Source organism: Schistocerca nitens, chromosome 9, assembly GCF_023898315.1.
Source record: "Schistocerca nitens isolate TAMUIC-IGC-003100 chromosome 9, iqSchNite1.1, whole genome shotgun sequence".
Taxonomy (NCBI): domain Eukaryota; kingdom Metazoa; phylum Arthropoda; class Insecta; order Orthoptera; family Acrididae; genus Schistocerca; species Schistocerca nitens.
Genome location: NC_064622.1, coordinates 374,590,708 through 374,614,219, shown reverse-complemented (window position 1 = coordinate 374,614,219; position 23,512 = coordinate 374,590,708). Strand labels below are relative to the sequence as shown.

Genomic DNA, 23,512 nt, shown 5'->3' with positions numbered 1-23,512 from the left:
TGATGCCATGAAAACAGCAAAGGGAAATTAAATTGCCATGTATGTGCTATGTTTTTGTAATAATTATCAGCATTTTAAAGTGAACACACATGATCGTCGACTTTAATGAAGCGTGTGGTGGTTCTATACAAGGTCGCAAAATAAATAATCTATTTTTACTTGAATTTAAAAAATCACCATTACAAGAAATATGTGATTTCAGAAGTGATTTGTTCAAAAATTTGACATTGTACAGAAAAACTCAAATCAGATTTGAAATCAGGATAAAAAATACGGTATACTTCTGATTATTTGGGGTAATGTGGGTGAGAAGATACACCAATAATTGAAAAACAGGAATAATAGAGATATTTCCAAACATGCATTCTTTGTTCAAAATTTTATCAAAGCTCTGTGCATAGGCACTGTAGTCCTGTTTATTTCTTAAAATAGTCTGTGATGTTGGTCTGCTTCTGAGAGTTGTTGACACTTTTCCACATAGCATTTCAAATTTTTCTTGCAGCAATAACATCATTATAGTGAAGTACAATGACTGACAAGTTCACCTTCTTCATCCCCACTTTCTCATTCACAGTCCTCTTCTTTGTTTTGTTGTGAAGCAGTAGTCACAATTTCAGTGTCACTCATGTTGTGGAAGCTAGGGTCACAAATGTTGATCTTCAGCCACTCATTCAACTTTCCTTCATCAGCATGTTCAAAACCATTTAAACCTGTTGCCAAATTTGTTATTTGTGCAGTTGTTGTTTCTTCTCACTCAATCCATGAAAATCGCTTCCTTTTATACCTGGAAGAATTTTCCTCCATTATCGAACTGGTGTATGTGGCTTGACTTCCTGCCAAGCATCAGAAATCCCATGTATGGCATTTAGAATTGTCAACTCCTCCAGAACATTACGAAATCATTTTCGTCAACTAGCATTCTCAGTTGGCCAGCCTAGTAGTGCTACTTTACCAATGCAATTAAGCCTTGGTCCATTGTCTGTATAATGGCAGTCATATTAGGAGCTAAAAATTTAGTTACAATGAGACCATCACCAGATATGAGAACCCTCTCATTGGGAAGATAGAACAGCATTCTGTAGCCATCCTTTCTCACTAGTATCGCTGTACTGTACAAAATGTGTGTGGAACCAGTTTTTGAAAATTTCACTATCAATGTTTGTTTTTGATCATAGTAATACACTGGGATATCCTTATCTGCAATATTTTTGAACACATGGATTTTTATTTATTTATTTATTTATTTTTATTTTCCAATCACTAGCAGTTTCACTTTTTAATTCCCAGAAGCATTAGTGGTGCACAAATTTGTAAAGTGTTCTTTAGAAAACTTATATCCAGCAGCACGAACTTTGCTCTTAAAAGCAAGGGTTCTGGTTTTTAAGCATTTCCAATTCAGACCACTTTTGTCTGCATTATAAGTTTGGTCTGGTGTGAAATTCTCTTTTTCCATAAATTTCTAGAACTCTTCCCAGAAGGAATCAGCTGCTGTAACATTTGAACTAAGCTGCTCTCCTTGCACAGTAACATAACATTATGAATCTGATTAGCCATCCAGATGAGGCATTAAATTGCCCCTCTAACTCTAGAACTTCATGAAAAAATCCTTTTTTGGCATACATTGCACATGAAAACAAAACTTTCTGCTCATTTTTGGCGAAACCAGAGGAAAAGAGCAGCATCTAATTCATCAAATGTAGATCTCTTCATGTTTTTTTGTGTAGATGATCAGAACTAGAATCACATTTCGTGACAAAATACTGTATTATCTGCTTATTCGTTTTAATGACAGTGCATGATATCATAGTCAACATTTAGTTTTGCAACAGTTTCTCCTTTCTCAAACCTTTCAGTTAATTCTAATTTTTGTTTTAATGTCAACTCATGCTTCTTTCATTTCTCCATTATCTCTTTTTATGAATTCCTTTTAACTTGCTCTGTTGACACTTACCTGCCAATTAACATCAGAAATAGAAATTGTTTTCGATTTACACAAGACAGGCTGGCCGATGAGAAGGGAAATGGGTCTCTGTTGTCAAGCAGCAGTCATTTGAACAACAGAAGTAGCACTTATTGTTGTGTGACAAGTTGTTGGTTGCTGTTTGCTAGAGAAAAATATTGCACATCTTTTTTCTTTTATGCACAAATAATACGCAAACTGCATAATCCAAACACAAATAATCAGGTGTACACAGTATTGTAAATACCACTCACAATCATAAAACATCATTTCAAAGAACAGAAAATTCAGAATGGAATAATGGCAATAGTATGAAAATGATAGATTGCTACTCACAATAGAGAGGAAATACTGAGTCGCAGACAGGCACTACAAAAAGATTGCTATACATGTAAGCTTAAGCACATGCACATGCAAGCACAACTCACACGCACATGGCCACTGTCTCGGGCCACTGAAGTGTAATGATATGTGCAGAAATCATGTGTTATGTTGAAAACCCAGACATCTTGCAGAAGCCTCTTCTGGGACTTGTAATTCCAACATTTACAGAAAGGCCAATACTTTTACTGCTAATGGTATTTTTGTTAATAATAAGAGAGAAACTCAGAATCACAATACTACAAGTAAAAATAATTTCCATATAGAATACATATATCTATCTATAGCTTAAGAAATCGTTCACACAGGAGGATTGTACAAACATACAATCATTCGAGCATCGTGCAGATGCATGTATGGAGGGCATAGTAATATAGGTATCCCTGGTGCAGAGAAACAAGTGAGAGTATTGAAAACAAATAAGCTGTCAGATCTGGATGGAATCGCAGCTCAGTTTTACAAAGACTACTCTACAACATTGGCCCCTTACTTACTAGCTTGCTGCAGAAGTCTTGAACATATTCTGAGTTTGAATGTAATAAATTTCCATGACATGGAAAAGCTCCTGTCCACAGATAAGCCTGGATGCAGAAAGCATCGCTCATATGAAACTCGAGCTTGCCCTTTTCTCACTTGATATCATGTGAACCATGGATGAAGGACAACAGGCAGATTCCACATTACTAGTTTTTCGGAAAGCATTTGACATGGCCACCCGCTGATGACTATTAATGAGGTATGAGCTTATGGAATAGTTCCCAGATGTGAGAGTGGTTCGAAGACTTCTTAAGTAATAGAACCCAGTATGTTGTCATTGATGGCAAGTGTTCATTAGGGACAAAATTCCATTACATAGAGCATTGGTAGCGTGCTGCTTGACACAGTCATGTCTGTTAAATATTGAGGTGTAACATTTCAAAGCAACTTGAAATGGAACGAGTATGTAAGGGCAGTAATAGGGAAGATGAATACTTGACTTAAGTTTCTTGGAAGAATTTTAAGAAAATATGGCTTGCCTATAAAAGAACCACATATATAACACTAACACTACTCATTCTTAAATACTGCTAGAGTGTTTGGGATCCTACCAGGTTTGATCAAAGGAAGACATTGAAGCACTTCAGAGCTGAGCTGCTAGATTTTGTACCAGTTGGTCATGGGGATGTTTTGTGAATTCAAATAGGAATCCCTGTAGGGCAGACAACATTGTTTTTGCAGAACACTGTTGAGAAAATTTAGAAAACCAGCACTTGAAACTGGCCGCAGAATGATTCTATGGCCTCATCGTACATTTTACATGAGGATCATAACAATAAGATAAGAGGAATTGGGGCTCATATGGAGGTATATAGACAGTTATATTACCCTTTCTCTGTTTGTGAGTAGAACAGGAAAGGAAATGAAGCTACACTCCACCATGCACCTTATAGTGGCTTGTGGCATATGTATTGAAATGTAGATGGCTCAGACTGTAATTTCATATTCTGGTACAAAAGGCTGTAATGGATTGCTTGCTTATATCAGTTATGAAATTGGAATACTCCAGATACAAAAAGATATCCGTTTGGATTCCTACTCTAGCAAGAGGCCACTTCCAGTTATGTGGTTTATGTGTATCTGCAAAATACATTTTAATATAAGGCAAATCAGGTTTAATGAAAGGGCATCCCTTGTTTTTGATGGAGCATTACCTTCCATTTTAGGCAATAGCACAAAATGTTATGCAGTTCTTCATCTTCTCCCAGCTTACTTCTTGTGAAACAGTTCTCAAGTGAACTGCCCAGATGTCACTGTCCAACGGATACAGTATTTCAACAGGAGACCTTGTTGCTATCATCAGGTACGCTGACGAACTGAACACTTCAGTGGCGGCACATTGCTTTTATCTCCTCTCCCCATCCCTCGATCTGCCACTCTCTCCACTGTCTGCCATCCCCCACTCTCACTGCTGACAAAGTGCTCTGTCTTAGGTTCACCTAGGGATGCATGCTGGTGGCACCTCTGCTGTTCCTCCACCTGCTTGTGAAGTCATTTGATTTTGGGATATCTCCTCCCTTTTCATAATCAGACTACAGGTAATAGCAGGTTCCCAAAGCCTTACTAAAGATATAGCCATTGTCATGCTTGATCAGAGATTCCCTTAATCAGATCTCAATACATTCTTTAATAACAGAGTCCCAGAAATTAGAAGCCTCTATAAGAACTTTAGAATGGTCATAATCTACTCTGTGTAATTCCAACAGGCATGAGCAAGGTGGCATAGTGGTTAACACACTGGATTCGCATTCAGGGGGATGATGGTTCAAACCTGCGTCCGGCCATCCTGATTGCTCTGAATCATTTCAGGCAAATGTCAGGATGGTTCCTTTGAAAGAGCATGACCAATTTCCTTCCCCATCTTTCCCTAATCCAAGCTTGTGCTCTGTCTCTAATGACCTCGTTGTTGATGGGACATTAAACACTTATCTCCTCCTCCTCCTCCTCCTCCTCCTCCTCCTCCTCCTAATTCCAACAGATAGTGTTCAACAACTGCCTACTTGTTAGACTGTTGCAATCTGGTGTACCGTTGGTGTTCTTGGCAGTGATCTTCAACAGTACACACTGTCTGACCAATATATGTCTTGCCACATTGGCAGGGTATTTGATAGACCCCTTATATCCATCTTCTGGATGTCTTCTTTGACACTACTAATCACTGCCCATGTTTTAGGTGGTGCAATTAAGACTGTCTACACTTGGTGTTTCCACAGAATTCATCCTATCTTTCTGGATAATGAACAACAAAAAGGAATAGATGCAGCGGTGACATCGTCAAGAGATATCTGGAATGTTACAATTTTTTTCGTGCATTCATGACTTTTATCAAAACTCTGTGAAAGGAAATGGGTAGTTTTCAGTGGGATCATTTTATCCAGCCAAGAATGAAATATTTGCCATTGTTATAATATTCTTTTATGTGTGTTAAATTCTTAATATTTGTTCATATTTAACATCATTATTCTGTTTTATGATTGATTTCTTTAATTTTCCACATTTTATTTTCATATGTTATGATTGCTGCACCCTATGCTAACTGGAAGACCAGCAATAACAGTGTTTTGTAACTTTGCATTCAAAGAGATGATGGACATAATACTCGGACATCTGTCACCCAGAACTTAATACAGTCAATGTAATCAGTAAAGGACACAAGCTGACTATAAAAGTGAATACACCACAATGGACAGTGCAAGTCATAGACAAAATTGTAGAATGGAGCAATGAGTATGCATTAGCATTTTGTCAGAATTCACGTATGTTGAAGAAACTTTTGACTTCGTTTCAGCAAAAACTGTGCTGATGGCTATTGGAAAACAAGGAAAAAGGTACAGTTCAACATATGTTAGCTTGCTGAAGAATATATACAACAATGGTACAGCTTCCATTAGATTTTATCAGTACTGAAATATGTTACAGGCAAGGAGCTTCCTCTCAGCAGTCCTAGAGCAAGTATTCAGATCTTTGAATGGGAAAATGAGGACTAGTCTTAGTTCAATGAGTATGGGGTGGATTTGTTATAGATAATGCAACTTCAAACTGATTTTTCACATTTCATTTTGTATTACTATTTATTATTGCAGCTGTAGCTGCAATTTATGTATTCTTTCTTCACCAAACAGGGTCTAATGAACCACATTTATTGTTTTGGCAGCTGTAACTACAAGGGCTCAAATTCCTTTCTCTTCTTGACTTCCTGCAGATATGGCTGCTCATATCCCTGTTTCTGCTTTGGTTCATTCATCTACTCTTGTTACTGCTGGTGTTTATTTATTAATTTGTTTTACTCCAGAATTGCATACTTATAATTGTGGGTGATCCTTGTTATTGATTGGTTGCATAACTATATTGTGGTGTTGTTTCACAAACTCCTCAGTCTGTTTTTCTTCACGGAAATCACAACTCATGGGCTTGTTGGTGTAAAGTGACACCTGCATGTTACAAGAATCTCCTTGTGCAACTCACGATTCCATCTTTGCAAGAACACAGCTTTGTTCACACCACTATTTTCATGCAAGTTGGGGTGACACCTCATTTCATTTGCAAGGTGAAAGATTTGCTATGAGAAGCCTTTGGTAATGAATGCATCATATGTAGGCAATTTTGAGATGTGTGGCCTTCAAGATCCCCTGACACAAATCCATGTGACTGCTGGTTGTGGAGACATCATGTCCATCAGTGATGTATCCAGACTCTTCCTGATCTGCAGGATAGCATACAATGATATATCACTGTGATTACACTGAATATGCTGTGAGCAACTGTCGACCATGCCATGTTACAGTGCGGCATGTTGCTAAGTCAGTAGGCTATCTTGAACAAATGTTGTAACTTGTGACCATTTTCTAATAAATGTACCAGAACCACGGTTATCATGTGTTTGATTGTTCCTCCCCATTCCCTTCACACAAACCACACTCTGGCTGCTGACAGTGCCATATTTTCACCTGATGGCAGGAAATGGAACTTTTTTTGCCCCCCCCCCTGCCCCCTACCTCACCCCACCCACTATATACTCTGCAAGCACATTATTAATGAATATACTTACAATATTTCAGCTCCTGGCATGTACACAGGCCACATTGCAGCATTAGGAACACTGTCAATTGAATTATAACCACCCAGCATGTAGCTGAACTCCATAATTGTATTAAAGTATTTTTAAGCATATCACACTACTGATTATTAATTTGATGATGGTATCATTAAAATAAATGTAATAATGATTATTATTTTTCATACTTTACTGGTTTCTGGACTGACTGTAGCAATCCTTGATTGTTAGTTTGCCTGACAGATTTCAAATGCAGTTCACAAGGCAAACTTGGTACCACTGTTTCTTAGGTTGAAGTATTTCATGTTGCAGGGAACTGATGATGTGGAAGTGAAAGAAGAGAAATTTGAAGATGTCTCTGAACCTGATACTGCAGATGTGGAACAGGTGAAAGCTTATTTTTCCTGCTCGTATATTACTTCTATGCACTCAGAATTTTAATGCCATTTATCTGATAACAACAGAATATACACAATCCATAAAATGCACACACATTATATTTTCAACAAATACTGTATTTCAACTGTCACATTGCATTCACAAATAGTGTACAAAACACTTTTCTTTATCATTAACGTTTTGTGTAACTTAGTTTACAGATTAAACTGGATGTCTAGAAAAAGCAGACCAGTATTTATCCATAGAGAAAGTTTGTTTATTTTATGTTCAGCATACCTCTGTTTGGGAAACATTTGTTATTTTTAAATATTTTTTGAGTGATGTATCAAGTGTTATATGAAATGCCAATGGCTTTCAGCAAAATTTATGTAAAAGTTGTAAAACTGATGTATAGGTTCTCAAATGTCCTGTTGGCCTTTTGCTACAACAAGAAAGAGATGAGATATTAGATGGAACAGTGATCAAGAAACAAAAAATCTGCTTCTGAGCAGGTAATATGATAATTCAAGATAACTGGTTATTACATATGGGTTGAAGACAAGGTACAGGACAAGTAAACAAAATAAGAAGGTAGATGTGACAGTTGCAACCAACATCAGAAAGTAGTATAATATAGAGAAATGTGATTTGTGGAGGTGGAGAAAAAATTGTGCCAGGAAGATAATTTATGGGAGAGAAATTGCGTATTGTGGAAGTAAAATGGTGCACATTAACAAAAACTGTAACTTTGCATTAGTGCATGCACTGATAACAACTGTGCTAAAAGATTTAATCCTTTAATTGGACAAGGTGGCCTGCTCATTGTCAGTTCAATGGATATATCCATTCACAGCATTCTTTGGTGTGTAGCCAATGGGAATGACTACTTTCAGGCTGCCAGGTTTAACGCTATGGATAGATGTGTATTACACTAGATGGTATCTCTTGTCAGTTGAAATAATATATCCACAGCCACTTATAATGTTTGTATCACATGCACACCTCTCCCGTCAAGAAAGTGATGACAGCTCTAATAGTTGGTAAGACACAGATGGTAAAAAAATGAACTTGACATAGGTTCAGAATCATCTGATAAAAATGCAGCACTGCAACAGACACCAAAAGATGCATTTGTACATGTTAATGTTAGTTCAGCTTGCCAGTGCTTTTTGTTTACTGTAAGAGTGGTATACATTTGGTACTAATAAAGAATGATGTGATGAGTTATTTTCAGTGTTTTGTAGCTGACTCTTTGTACAAAACAAAATGTTCAGGACTTCTCGGTTTATACTGTATAGACACAAAGTATGACAGTCATTATTGTGAAGAGAAAATAAATTTCTCAAATTATTTTAGAACCTACTCATGCTTTGCTAGGGAAGGGTCATTGTATTTACCTTTACTACTGCTACAGTAGTCCAGACTTAGTTGAAAAGTTAATGATTAAGGACACTGCCACTGTTGGTACAATGTGGCAAAACAGAGAAGTTCCCAGACTGCATGGAAAATGAAAAACTGAAGAAGGGTGAATATGTAACAATGGAGAGAACAAGCAGAAGTTCATGAAATGAAAGGACAAAAGATGTTGTGATAGTCAGTACAGTTTGTGACAATACATTGCAAGAAGTAAAAGCCAAGAACTGCACAGTGCAAAAGCTGAGTGTTGTCATGGATTACAACAAGAATATGGAATGTGTAGATAGGAGAAATTGCCAGTTGAAAAGTGAACAAATGGCCACGAGCAAACTGAAAAAAAATTGTTAGAAGATTTTTTCCTCATTTGTTGGACATTGCATGCTTCAGAATATACCTTATGTACAAAACACGTGGTAACAAAAGGAGCAGACTGAATTTATGATTAGTTTTGGGAGAACAGTTGGCCATATTCTCTCCATCACATGTGTCATCTACTGGAGTTCCACCCCTACACCCAAAGTTGCTAATCTTAGAACAGGGAAAGTTCCCAAATTTTTGCCAAGTACAGTAAAGAAAAGACCAACAATGTATGGAGTGTGCATGAAAAGAGACCGTAGTTCCTCCTCCGTACCAGTGTTATAAAATATTTCATGCAGGAAATGCCTGTAGTTATATGACAGCGAAATTTCATTCTCTTCTCTAATGCATTGTATTTCAATGTATTAATGAGGGAGCAAGGCACATGGTGCACCTGCACCATTCAATGTTAGAGGAAATTGGTCACAGGTAGAGGAACACAGTCATGCCCATTGTCATTCATAGATGATTCTCTTCTACTTGAGCCATATGATCTTATATCACAACCAGTTTAAAGATTCACTCCATCCATACCATAAATTTAATTTTGCGTGAACAATATTTCCAAATCAGTCTTGCACATTTTGGTATGTACAGTCTTAAAACATGTTAATTCTATACTTTTCAAGAATATTTTTACATAATGAAATTTACAAAAATAACATGATCGAACAAGACTAAATATCCAGGCTGGAATTATATTCCAGCAGACAGACCGAATCAGTCAGGGATATTTTAAATGGTCTTACATGTAATATTATACATGGTTCATTAGTAAGAAAAAGAGGTACTGGTCTCGACAGTCACAGTCACAAGTGCGAGAGAATTGTGTGTATATTGCAGTGAAAGATTAAACTGCAAATATTGTTTATGTGCAGATATATGCCAATCAGAAATTACACGAAGACTACCCACCTAATGGAATGAGGCTGCTTTTGGCACACAAGGCTGTTGCAATTCAACATGACATCATTTCTGCATGAAGTCATTGCTGCATAAAGGGAATCAGAGGGGGGCCATACATGTGCACACAGTATATTTATGACTGCAGACTGGTGAATCCTGGCTGACAGTTGTGGTAATATACAGTGATCCATTAGTGTACTATGAAAACTCTGCAATTTTTCCTCTGCCAGGACACTTTATCATAGACTGTAGCTCCTTAGTTTTTATTCGCTGTTTATTCCAAGGACTAAATGTGTCCAGTTTCTGTCTTTAGAAAAATAACATCTTAGTGAAACACTAATGGAAAATCCTGGATTGAGCAACACATAAAGTAAGAGAATGGCAGCCAGTCATCTGAAGCAGATGAATGAATGAATGAATGGAGCACAGTGACACATAAAAGATAGCATCAGTCACACTAACTTTTGTGCATTAGCTCTTTTTCTAGCAATAGTATACATATTGATATACAGAACCATTGGCACCCAAACACATATTCGTGTGGCCATAACAAGTGTAATTATTGATCCTCAAGTATTAAAAGCACTTGCCTGAGGTTATGTATGTGAGAGGGGTGGGGAAGAACACAAGGAGGGAGTAGCAGGAAAGTTGAAAGTTGTTGGACAGATGACTTTGCAGTCACACAAGAAGACAAAAAGAGTGCAGAGGGTACAACAAAAAGAGATGTATGAAGGAGGGGGCGGGGGGGGGGGGGACTGAAGAGTGAAAAAAATATGAGGGGAAAAAGGAAATAAAGGTGAAGATGACAAAGGAGAAAGATATAGAGGAGAGGGGGGAGGGGGGGGGGGAGAGAGAGAGAGAGAGAGAGAGAGAGAGAGATTGCCAACATGGGAGGGGAGGGGGGGAGTGAGGAAGAGTGGTGGTAGAAGGCAGTGCATGATCTGGATGGAGGACTGTTGTAGACAGGAGAGAGAAGGGAAAAGGCAAGGTGAAGCAGGGGGAACAGGTTAGTGGAGGTTTAGCCAGAGGGATTGCTAGAGAACAGAATGAATTGGAGAGACAATTCCCACCTGTGTAGTTCAGATATTTTACAGGTGGCCATGCCTGTTTTTTTGGCTAGGAAGTGCCAGTGACTGGGCTGTGGTAGGAGGTGGTGGGCGAGTGCACAGGTCTTGCACCTGGACCAATTGCAGGGAAATGACCCATGGGGTGCAGGATTGAGAGTAGGAATGTGATATGTATGGACAAGGATATTCTGTGGAATTTGGGTAGGATTTCGGATAGAATATCCATCATATCAGGGCACGATGAGAATTAGTTGAAGCCATCATGGAGGATATTATTTAGTTTCACAAGGCCAGGCTGATACTGGGTGGTCAGAGGAGTGCTGGTTCGGGTCTGTTTCATAGGTTTACTGGTCTCAGAGGCACAAATGGCACAGGAGAATTGTTTATGTTTGAACTATATAGGATATTGTGTGTCAGTAAAGGTTCTGTTGGGGCTATATTTTGACAACTGTAGATGCAGTGTCCAAGGATGGCAAGGCTGTAAGGAAGAGAATTTTCCACATGGAATGGGTGACAGCTGTCAGAGTGGAGTTACTGGTGGTGGTTGGTGCACTTGATATAGACAAATGCATTTACTGAGTCATCTGAGAATTCGAGAGAGACATTTAGGAAGGTGACTCAATGAGTTGAGAAGGACTAGGAACAGGTATTGGAGTTATGGAAGAAAGAGCAAAGATTGTCCTTGCTGTGAATCCAGACAATTAAAATGTCACCAATGAATCTGAACCATGCGAGAGGTTTTAGGTGTTAAATGGATATGAATGGTCCTCCCAATGACCCATAAAGTTGGCATAGGATGGTGCTATGTGAGTACACCTGGCAGTACCACAGATTTACTACTAGAATCAGCCTTCAAAAGAGAAATAATTGTGCATCAGCTTGTGGTCGGATTGAAGGATAAGTAAAGAGGTGGTGGACTTCATATCAGGCGGGTGATGAGAAAGGTAGTAATCCATGGCCGTAAGGCCATGGGCATGGGGGTGTTTGTGTAAAAGGATGTCTCATCCAAGAAGTTTGGTGGTAACAAGTCATGAACTGTGGAAGGGCAATGAAGAAAGTGAACAGTGTCTTGAATGTAGGATGGGAGGTTATGGGCAGTACTTTAGAGGTGTTGGCCAACAAAGGAGTTTGGAGATGTTGGTCAACAAAGGCAGAAGTTCATTCTGTGGGTGCATTGTACGTATAGCTACAATGGGATTATCAGTATGGAGACCTGCGGAACAGGGTTTGTGGAGTTTGGGTAGTAGGTAAAAGGTAGTAGTGCACAAGTTGCTGATGTGAGGAGGGAGATAGATTCAGGTCACAGGTTACGTGATGGAGTTAAGGCCTTGAGAAGCTGCTTGAGGTCATGTTAGATATCTGGGATGGGCTCATAGTTGTGTGGTTTGTAAGCAAATACATCAGAAAAGTGGCAGAGGCCCTCAGTCACACAATGATTCATGACCACTATGGTGGAGCCTTTGTCTGTGGGAAGGTTGATAAGGTTTGGATTGTTTTTCAGGTTAAGAGAACATTGTGTTCTATTGGAGGTATGTTGTGCACAACTGGGTGAGATTTAGGAAATGAAGGTGAGGCCATGTTGGAAGTAGAGGAGGATCATGATTGGAGTAAGGTTGGTACTGTTGTAAACAGCGTTACATATGGAGGTTTTGGTTATCTGTTGTTAGTGGAGGATGTGCTGTAGAAATGTTCCCACTGCAAAGATCAAGTAAAGGAAAAAAGGTCCTTTACATGTCCAGCATGGCTGTAATTAGGTTTGGGACTTTAGAAAGTACTGAGACTTCCTCAGGGGTCAGAGTTTTGGCAGAAATATTGACTAAAGTGTTATGAGATGGGTATTCAGGAGTAGTGTCTTTCATGGAAGGTGGAGAAGTTTTTGGGGATGTGGAAGGGAGATTAAGTCAACAAGGCATTGTCAGCCCCCCAGGGGGCATGCCACTCTTTGGCGGGTTTGTGGTTGACTATCACGGGACTCCTGCCTTTGTCGCATCTTTTCCCTTCCATGTTGCATTTCTATCCTGTTGCTATTCTTTTCATCCTTTCTGGGGGAACATGTCTGCGGGTTTTTTGGAATGATCTGCATTGTCCGTCACTGACATAAGAACAGTCTTGCCACTGCTTCTCGTTCCCTCCGCATCTGATGTGTAAAAGGTGACTGGGTAATGTGTAATTGCCAGCCCTGGGTCAACATGTAGGTTTTGCACATACCCCTGGTACAGGCCAGGCCCAGGGAGGGGTGATTACCTGAGCTGCTACCTTCCCAAATTGTTGATTGGTCCCTCCATCAGGAGTTTGGGAAGTGTGGCCTGAGGTTTAAACAATCACCTAAGGCAGGTGTGCCCGTTGTGAAGGGGGCCCTCATTTGGAAGGAGCACACCATCAGAGATGCTGGCAATCATGGGGAATTTTCTTTCAATAAGCCAATCATCTTCACAATCAACGTCTTCAGAACGTAAATGGAACGAGGCTAATGATTCAGAGACCCTTCCAGCTGCACCACAGTTCCTTGTGATTTCATGGTTAAAAACATGGAGAGCACGTCTCTACACACAAATTGCGTCGCAGCATGGCTCAGTCCAGTAAGGGAGTGGGACACAGCATGGTAAAGAGGAAGTGCAAGGAATGCCTTGAAACCTTCTTAATCAACTTAACCTCTTCTGCCTTAACACAGGAGTGCCCACATTCCTTTCCAACTACTTTCACACCTATTCCCATTTGGACCTATTCTTCTGCACTGTCCAGCTTGCCCATTGTCTTGAGTGGTCCGTTCTTTCTGGCACCTCCTCAAGTCACCATTTCCTGTATGCTATCCATTTGCTGACTCCTAACCCACTTGCGTGCACACCCAATACCAGCTTACTAAGGCTGACTGGTGGCTTTACTCCTCCCTGGTGACCTTCTACAAACAAGATTTCCCAAGTTGTGATGACCAGATGGACTATCTTACAAATGCTATCCTTACTGTTGCAGAAAGTTCCATTCCTTTTTAACCGTCATCCTAAGATGGCAAACTGCATTCATTATAAACAGATGCATGCACAGTGTAGTCACATTCTTCGGGGTAGCAAAAACACATTAAAACAAAAAACATGAGATTATAATGCTAACCAACCACATGAAACTGCTGAGCATATGTACTAAGCAAAGTGTGTTATACTTCATTGAAAATTATACTATGCTTTTGAATTATGCCTCAGTCTGTTATTTATGCCTACAGTACTATAGAAGTTAAGTATAAGATATAACTTGTGTGTTCATTGCATATCTGTGTGATTGAGAGCTTTCTTATTGTTAATTTATCATGTAAACACAAGGATACTCAGTTAATCATAGCCGTTACATGCCGAAATGGTGCAGGTACTACCATTTGCATTGCTTCACTTGCAGGCACCAGAAACAGGCCACCCGTTGGAGATGCTCCAAATTGAAATCAAAGAGGACGAAGTAAGTAATGTGGAGTTTCACATTGAGGCAGTAATAGATGATAGTACGTATGAAATTTATTATTAAATTTTTATATATGAAACACCCTACATTTATTCATAAGGGTCATTTTAGAATATATAATATGTTAATAACAGAACTACGAAATATTTTAAAGTAATTCAGATTTTATCTGAGACAGAGTTGTAGAAATTGTTATGATACACAACTTGCCTTATTGTGGTATATCTTGTAACTTAAAGACTTTCAAGAAGCAAATTCATAAATAGAGCACCTCCAAAACATTCCTTTGTGGTATATTTGTCATTCTTGTACATGCATTTACATCCATGCTAACAAACCATTTTGATGTGTGTTGAATGATACTTCATGTACCAGTACCATGTTCCATTGTATCAGTTTCATTTGTGAATGGTGTGTAGAAAGAATGGCTGTTGGTAAGCGTCTGTATGTATTTGCATTTCTCTAGTTTTCCATTATAGTCATTCTACCCTCATCACAACACATATTAAAAATTTGGACAGGTAATCTCTCTGTGATGGACAACACCTGTCTTACACTTAATAAAATATTCCAGGCCATTACACCGTGGTTGGATGGATTCCTTGTTTGTACCCAATGTTTTGTCCCCATCTACATATGACACTGTCAAGGGGAGTTTTAGCTTTCTTGAAGGTCCAGTATACACGTGGCTTGTGTGACATCACACATTTTGAAAACTTGAGTGCAGTTGGCTGTTGTCATTTACTGATATATGCTGTTGCTATCAGATCATGGTGGGAGACCACTACACAATTACTTCATCACCATAATCCAGATATCATTGAGTTTCACACCTTCCTCCTTCTGATAAAAATTATTATGTTCCACAAAAGCTTATCTGTCTGTTTCTCCCTTTCTGTGGTTGCCTTAGTTTATTCTGGTTGTTTTTATCCATTTCTTTTAGTAGTACTCATGTACATGTCTCCACGACTATACAGCATCCTGTAAATTCAAGCTTTTTGCGGCAGTTTGAGACCATCCTTGGCCAATTATTATATCTTCTGGGTGAATTTGCGAACTACAGTAATATTCTGTTTTGTCAAGATCTTTTGTATGCAGTCAGTAGTAGACAGAGTCCTGTGTTTTGGCATAGCATCTTTGACTAATAACAAAAATCTCCTGGGTCCCAAGTCCAAACCCAGCCACTTTTTAAACTTTGAAAAAAATTGGCAGCAATGGCTATCGAAAACTTCTGGTATAAGCAGTCACTCTTGTTCTGCGAACAGACTTGTCAAAGAGGATGGAGGAGCTGACAGAAGTTAGGAAACTGCCCCTAAAAGACGTATGAATCAGTAGTGACAGATAACTGAGGATGTAATTATTGTTGTTGTGCTCTTCAGTCCTGAGACTGGTTTGATGCAGCTCTCCATGCTACTCTATCCTGTGCAAGCTTCTTCATCTCCCAGTACCTACTGCAACCTACATCCTTCTGAATCTGCTTAGTGTATTGATCTCTTGGTCTCCCTCTACAATTTTTACCCTCCACGCTGCCCTCCAATGCGAAATTTGTGATCCCTTGATGCCTCAAAACATGTCCTACCAACCAATCCCTTCTTCTAGTCAAGTTGTGCCACAAACTTCTCTTCTCCCCAATCCTATTCAATACCTCCTCATTAGTTACGTGATCTACCCACCTTATCTTCAGCATTATTCTGTAGCACCACATTTCGAAAGCTTCTATTCTCTTCTTGTCCAAACTGGTTATCGTCCATGTTTCACTTCCATACATGGCTACACTCCATACAAATACTTTCAGAAACGACTTCCTGACACTTAAATCTATACTCGATGTTAACAAATTTCTCTTCTTCAGAAACGATTTCCTTGCCATTGCCAGTCTACATTTTATATCCTCTCTACTTTGGCCATCATCAGTTATTTTACTCCCTAAATAGCAGAACTCCTTTACTACTTTAAGTGTCTCATTTCCCAATCTAATCCCCCTCAGCATCACCCAATTTAATTTGACTACATTCCATTATCCTCATTTTGCTTTTGTTGATGTTCATCTTATATCCTCCTTTCAAGACACTGTCCATTCCGTTCAACTGCTCTTCCAAGTCCTTTGCTGTCTCTGACAGAATTACAATGTCATCGGCGAACCTCAAAGTTTTTACTTCTTCTCCATGAATTTTAATACCTACTCCGAATTTTTCTTTTGTTTCCTTTACTGCTTGCTCAGTATACAGATTGAATAACATCGGGGAGAGGCTACAACCCTGTCTCACTCCTTTCCCAACCACTGCTTCCCTTTCATGCCCCTCGACTCTTATAACTGCCATCTGCTTTCTGTACAAATTGTAAATAGCCTTTCGCTCCCTGTATTTTACCTCTGCCACCTTCAGAATTTGAAAGAGAGTATTCCAGTTAACGTTGTCAAAAGCTTTCTCTAAGTCTACAAATGCTAGAAACGTAGGTTTGCCTTTTCTTAATCTTTCTTCTAAGATAAGTCGTAAGGTTAGTATTGCCTCACGTGTTCCAACACTTCTACGGAATCCAAACTGATCTTCCCCGAGGTCCGCTTCTACTAGTTTTTCCATTCGTCTGTAAAGAATTCGCGTTAGTATTTTGCAGCTGTGACTTATTAAACTGATAGTTCGGTAATTTTCACATCTGTCAACACCTGCTTTCTTTGGGATTGTAATTATTATATTCTTCTTGAAGTCTGTGGGTATTTCGCCTGTCTCATACATCTTGCTCACCAGATGGTAGAGTTTTGTCATGACTGGCTCTCCCAAGGCCATCAGTAGTTCTAATGGAATGTTGTCTGCTCCGGGGGCCTTGTTTCGACTCAGGTCTTTCAGTGCTCTGTCAAACTCTTCACTCAGTATCTTATCTCCCATTTCATCTTCATCTACATCCTCTTCCATTTCCATAATATTGTCCTCAAGTGCATCGCCCTTGTATAAACCCTCTATATACTCCTTCCACCTTTCTGCCTTCCCTTCTTTGCTTAGAACTGGGTTGCCATCTGAGCTCTTGATATTCATACAAGTGGTTCTCTTTTCTCCAAAGGTCTCTTTAATTTTCCTGTAGGCAGTATCTATCTTACCCCTAGTGAGACAAGCCTCTACATCCTTACATTTGTCCTCTAGCCATCCCTGCTTAGCCATTTTGCACATCCTGTATGTAGAAGGCAGTGGAAATCACTACATTAAAGACACACAATAGGAATTCACAGTACATGGGGCCTGCAATTAAAAAAGTGTTGTGACAATATTTCCATTGGCAAAAGATTCCAGATTAGTCCTCCATTCAAATCTCCAAGAGGAAATTGCCAAGGGGGAGGTGACGATGAGGAAAAGACAGAATAACCAATGGACAAGAAACATTCTGTGAGTTGGGGTGTGGGCTGGAGTGGTAAGACTCAATCTATACTGGGGCCAGTGAAGAAGAGTGACAAGAAGGAAGGTTTCTGATTAGGTGAATATAGTGTAGCATAAACAGCAGCAGAAAAAGATATAATGGGAGTAGAATTCATTATGAATAGGAAGGTAGGGCAGAGTGTGTGCTCTGTGAATCTTCAGTGGTAGGGTTTTTCTCATCAGAATTGATAACAAACCAGTGCCTCCACCAATAGTTCAGGTATACACGCCAACGTCGCCAGCGGAGAGGGAAGAAAGGAAGTATAGGAGGTTACTGAATGGGTAATTCAGTAGATAAAGGGAGATGTAAGTAAAATAATCATGGGGGCCTGGAAAGCAGTTTTGAAGCAAGGAAGGAGTAAAAGAAATGTTTGCAAGATAATATGGACTTGTTAATTGGAATGAGAGAGGAAAAAGACTTATCAAGTTCTGCAATACATTTCAGCTGATAATAGTCAATGCTCTATTTAAGAATCTCAAAAAAGGAGGTGGTGTATTTGGAAAAGCCCCAATGTGGGAAGACTTCAGCTGGGTTACATCACGATCAGACAGAGATTCCAAACTCAGATATTGGAATGTAAGGCATACCCAGTAGTAGGTATAAACTCATGGCACAATTTAGTAATGATAGAGTGTGGACTGGAGTTTTAGTATCATCCAGAAGCATCAATGTGGAAAGAAGTGGGATACTGAAGTGCTGAGGGAGTGTGAGACACATTTCAAGTTCACTAATTATGTGTATACTGTGATAAGAATTACTATAGCTGGCACATCAGTAGAGGAGCAGTGTACATCTGAATATCTCTATTAAGAGCACTCAGAAATGTAGGAAAGACACATAAGAACTAGGTAGGTAACTCCAAAGAAACCTTGAATAACAAAAGAAATACTTTAATTGGTTAATGAAAGAAGGAATACAGGAATATAAATCACTTGGGAATGGAATAAACAGGTGGTGCAGTGAAGCCTAGCTATAATGGCTGCAGGAAAAATGAGAAATGATGATCAGAAGGAATGGCTCAGCAAATAGAAAAGTCAAAACAATCTTTGGTGAAATTAAAAGCAAGGGAGACAACATTAAGAGTGCAAGGGAGTTCTCTTTTAAGTGCAGAGGAGAGAACGGATAGCTGGAAAAGACTACATTGAAGGCATCTATGAGTGGGAGGAATCGTTTGATGGTGAGATATAGGAAGAAACTGGAGTCATAGAGAAGAGATTTGACATCCCATCAGTCAGAATTTAAAAGAGCTGTGGAAGATTTGGGATCAAAGAAGGCAGGAGAAATATATCACATTCTATTGGAATGTCTAAAACCATTGGCAGAAGTGGCAACCATATTAAGTGAAAGTTGATATGCAGAATCTATGAGACTGGCATCAAACCATCAGACTTTTGGAAAAATATCATCCAGACAATTCTGAAGATAATAAGCAGGTAAGTGCCAGAACTATCACACAATCAGCACAACATCTCATGCATCCAAGTTGCTGACAAGAACAATATACAGAATAATGGAAAAGAAAATTGAGGATCTGGGGTGTGAGGAAAGTTTAAGGTACCAGAGAGGCAGTCCTAATGTTGTGCTTGATAATGGAAGTGAGCCTGAAGTAAAATCGAGGCACATTAATAGGATTTGCCGATCTTGAAATAATGTTTGGTTATGTAAAACTGTGCAAGATGTTCAAAATTCAGAGAAAAATTGGAGTAAACTACAGGGGAAGATGAGTATTATACATTATGTACAAGACCCAAGAATACAAAATGAGAACTGAAGTCCAAGAACGAAATGCTCAGATTAGAAAGGATTTACGACAAGGAAATGGTCTTTTGCCCCTGCCCTACAGTCTGTACATTGAAGAAGCAGTGGTGAAAATAAAAGAAAGATTCAAGAGTGATATTAAAATTCAAGGTGAAAGGACATCAGTGATAAGATTTGCTGATGACATTGCTATCCCCAGTGAAAGTGAAGAAAAATTGCAGGTTCTGTTGAATGGAATGAACAATGTGGATACAGAATATGGATTGAGAGTAAACTAAATAAAGATGAAAGTAATGAGAAGTAGCAGAAATGAGAGTAATGAGAAACTTAATATCAAAATAGGTGATCACGAAATAGAAATAGTTAAGGAATCCTGCTACCCTGGAAGCGAGATAACCCATGACAGATGAAGCAAGGAGGACATAAAACACAAACTAGTACAACAAAAGGGGCATTCATGGCTAAGAGCAGTCTACTAGTATCAAACATTGTCCTCAATTTGAGCAAGAAATTTCCAAGAATGTATGTTTAGAGCACAGCATTGTGCGGTGGTGAATCATGGACTGTGGGGAAATGATAACAGAAGAGAATTGAATAATTTAAGATGTGCTGTTCCAGAAGGATGTTGAAAATGATGTGGAATGATAAGAAATGACAAGGTTCTCCACAGAATTGGTGAAGAAAGGAATTTTTGGGAAACACTGGTAAGAAGAAACAACAGATTGATAAGAGTTGGTTTAAGATGTTGAGGAATAACTTCCATGATCTTGGATGGAGCTGTAAAGGGTAAAAACAGAGATTGAAATATACACAATAAATAATGGAGAAAGTATGTTGCAAGTGCTACTCTGACATGAAGTGGTTGGCACAGTAAAGGAGCTAGTAGTGGGCCACATCACCAGTCAGAAAACTGATAACTTAAAAAAAAGTCTTTAATGAACTACAGGAACAACTTAGATTTTGCAGATACCTGTTCATCCATATGATATTTGCATGGCAGTCTTAATGCTGATTTTATCTTAGTGGATGACTGTCCATTTTTTGGCAGCAATTGGTGAGATATGCTTGAATTTTCAGTATACAAATGGGCCAAACTACCATCTTCTGTCTTGAAGACTATTATATCAAGGAAATGCAATCTGTTGTCTACCCACTTCTCAATAGTGAACTGAATCTTCAGAATAATCTCATTAAGATGTTCAAGAAAACAACATAGTTCCTCTCTGACATGTCTCCGCTGCACAAACATGTTGTCCACATAATGGAACCATCTATTTGGTCCTTTATTGGCAGTTCCTAATTAGTCACATCAGTTGTTCAGATTTTTCCTTGAAGAAATTTACTATCACCAGGCTTAAGGTGCTCCTGATAGCCACACCAACTGTCTGTCTGGAAAAACCATTTTTCCATTTGAAATATGTGGTCATCAGATGATATTTAAACAGTTCTGCAATGTTTTTGTTGTGGTCTTCAGTCCTGAGACTGGTTTGATGCAGCTCTCCATGCTACTCTATCCTGTGCAAGTTTCTTCATCTCCCAGTGCCTACTGCAACCTTCATCCTTCTGAATCTGCTTAATGTATTCGTCTCTTGGTCTCCCTCTACGATTTTTACCCTCCACGCTGCCCTCCAATGCTAAATTTCTGATCCCTTGATGCCTCAGAACATGTCCTACCAACCGGTCCCTTCTTCTCATCAAGTTGTGCCACAAACTCCTCTTCTCCCCAATTCTATTCAATACCTCCTCATTAGTTATGTGATCTACCCATCTAATCTTCAGCATTCTTCTGTAGCACCACATTTCAAAAGCTTCTATTCTCTTCCCGTCCAAACTATTTATTGTCCATGTTTCACTTCCATACATGGCTACACTCCATACAAATACTTTCAGAACGACTTCCTGACACTTAAATCTATACTCGATGTTAACAAATTTCTCTTCTTCAGAAACGATTTCCTTGCCATTGCCAGTCTACATTTTATATCTTCTCTACTTCGACCATCATCAGTTATTTTGCTCCCCAAATAGCAAAACTCCTTTACTACTTTAAGTGTCTCGTTTCCTAATCTAATTCCCTCAGCATCGCCTGACTTAATTCGACTACATTCCATTATCCTCGTTTTGCTTTTGTTGATGTCATCTTATATCCTCCTTTCAAGACACTGTTCGTTCCATTCAACTGCTCTTCCAAGTCCTTTACTGTCTCTGACAGAATTACAATGTCATCGGCGAACCTCAAAGTTTTTATTTCTTCTCCATGAATTTTAATACCTACTCCGAACTTTTCTTTCGTTTCCTTTATTGCTTGCTCAATATACAGATTGAATAGCATCGGGGACAGGCTACAGCCCTGTCTCACTCCCTTCCCAACCGCTGCTTCCCTTTCATGCCCCTCGACTCTTACAACTGCCATCTGGTTTCTGTACAAATTGTAAATAGCCTTTTGCTCCCTGTATTTTACCCCTGCCAGCTTTAGAATTTGGAAGAGAGTATTCCAGTCAACATTGTCAAAAGCTTTCTCTAAGTCTACAAATGCTAGAAACGTAGGTTTGCCTTTCCTTAATCTTTCTTCTAAGTCTTCTAAGACTTATTCTAAGTCGTAGAGTCAGTATTGCCTCAAGTGTTCCAATATTTCTACGGAATCCAAACTGATCTTCCCCGATGTCAGCTTCTACCAGTTTTTCCATTCGTCTGTAAAGAATTCGTGTTAGTATTTTGCAGCTGTGACTTATTAAACCGATAGTTCGGTAATTTTCAAATCTGTCAACACCTGCTTTCTTTGGGATTGTAATTATTATATTCTTCTTGAAGTCTGAGGGTACTTCGCCTGTCTCATACATCTTCCTCACGAGATGGTAGAGTTTTGTCAGGACTGGCTCTCCCAAGGCCGTCAGTAGTTCTAATGGAATGTTGTCTACTCCCGGGGCCTTGTTTCGACTCAGGTCTTTCAGTGCTCTGTCAAACTCTTCACGCAGTATCGTATCTCCCATTTCATCTTCATCTACATTCTCTTCCATTTCTATAATATTGTCCTCAAGTACATCGCCCTTGTATAGACCCTCTATATTCTCCTTCCATCTTTCTGCTTTCCCTTCTTTGGTTAGAACTGGGTTTCCATCTGAGCTCTTGATATTCATACAAGTGGTTCTCTTTTCTCCAAAGTTCTGCGATATTTGCACAAAAAAAAAAAAAAAAAAACACGTGATTCAGTTGTTCCAACATGTCATTAAGTGGACCCATGGTAAACAATGCTACACCATCAAACTGACTAATATGTCCTCTGCCTGGGCCACTATGCCGAATAAAATGCACCAAATTCTTGATCTAAGAATCCAGTTGGTCTATGAATGGTTGTAATAATTTTGTCAAGAACTTGACAGCCAAAATACACTCCTGGAAATTGAAATAAGAACACCGTGAATTCATTGTCCCAGGAAGGGGAAACTTTATTGACACTTTCCTGGGGTCAGATACATCACATGATCACACTGACAGAACCACAGGCACATAGACACAGGCAACAGAGCATGCACAATGTCGGCACTAGTACAGTGTATATCCACCTTTCGCAGCAATGCAGGCTGCTATTCTCCCATGGAGACGATCGTAGAGATGCTGGATGTAGTCCTGTGGAACGGCTTGCCATGCCATTTCCACCTGGCGCCTCAGTTGGACCAGCGTTCGTGCTGGACGTGCAGACCGCGTGAGACGACGCTTCATCCAGTCCCAAACATGCTCAATGGGGGACAGATCCGGAGATCTTGCTGGCCAGGGTAGTTGACTTACACCTTCTAGAGCACGTTGGGTGGCACGGGATACATGCGGACGTGCATTGTCCTGTTGGAA

General features: G+C 39.3%; 1 protein-coding gene across 1 annotated transcript in view; it reads left to right on the top strand.

Annotated features, from left to right (window-relative positions):
• The window catches only part of LOC126202950 (putative zinc finger protein 66), a 282,869-nt gene that overhangs the window by 55,979 nt on the left and 203,378 nt on the right, over nt 1-23,512 (top strand). Inside the window, exons 3-4 of the mRNA XM_049937060.1 lie at nt 7,245-7,319; nt 14,444-14,500. Coding sequence (XP_049793017.1) covers nt 7,245-7,319; nt 14,444-14,500 — 132 coding nt within the window. The remainder of the gene's footprint in view (nt 1-7,244; nt 7,320-14,443; nt 14,501-23,512) is intronic.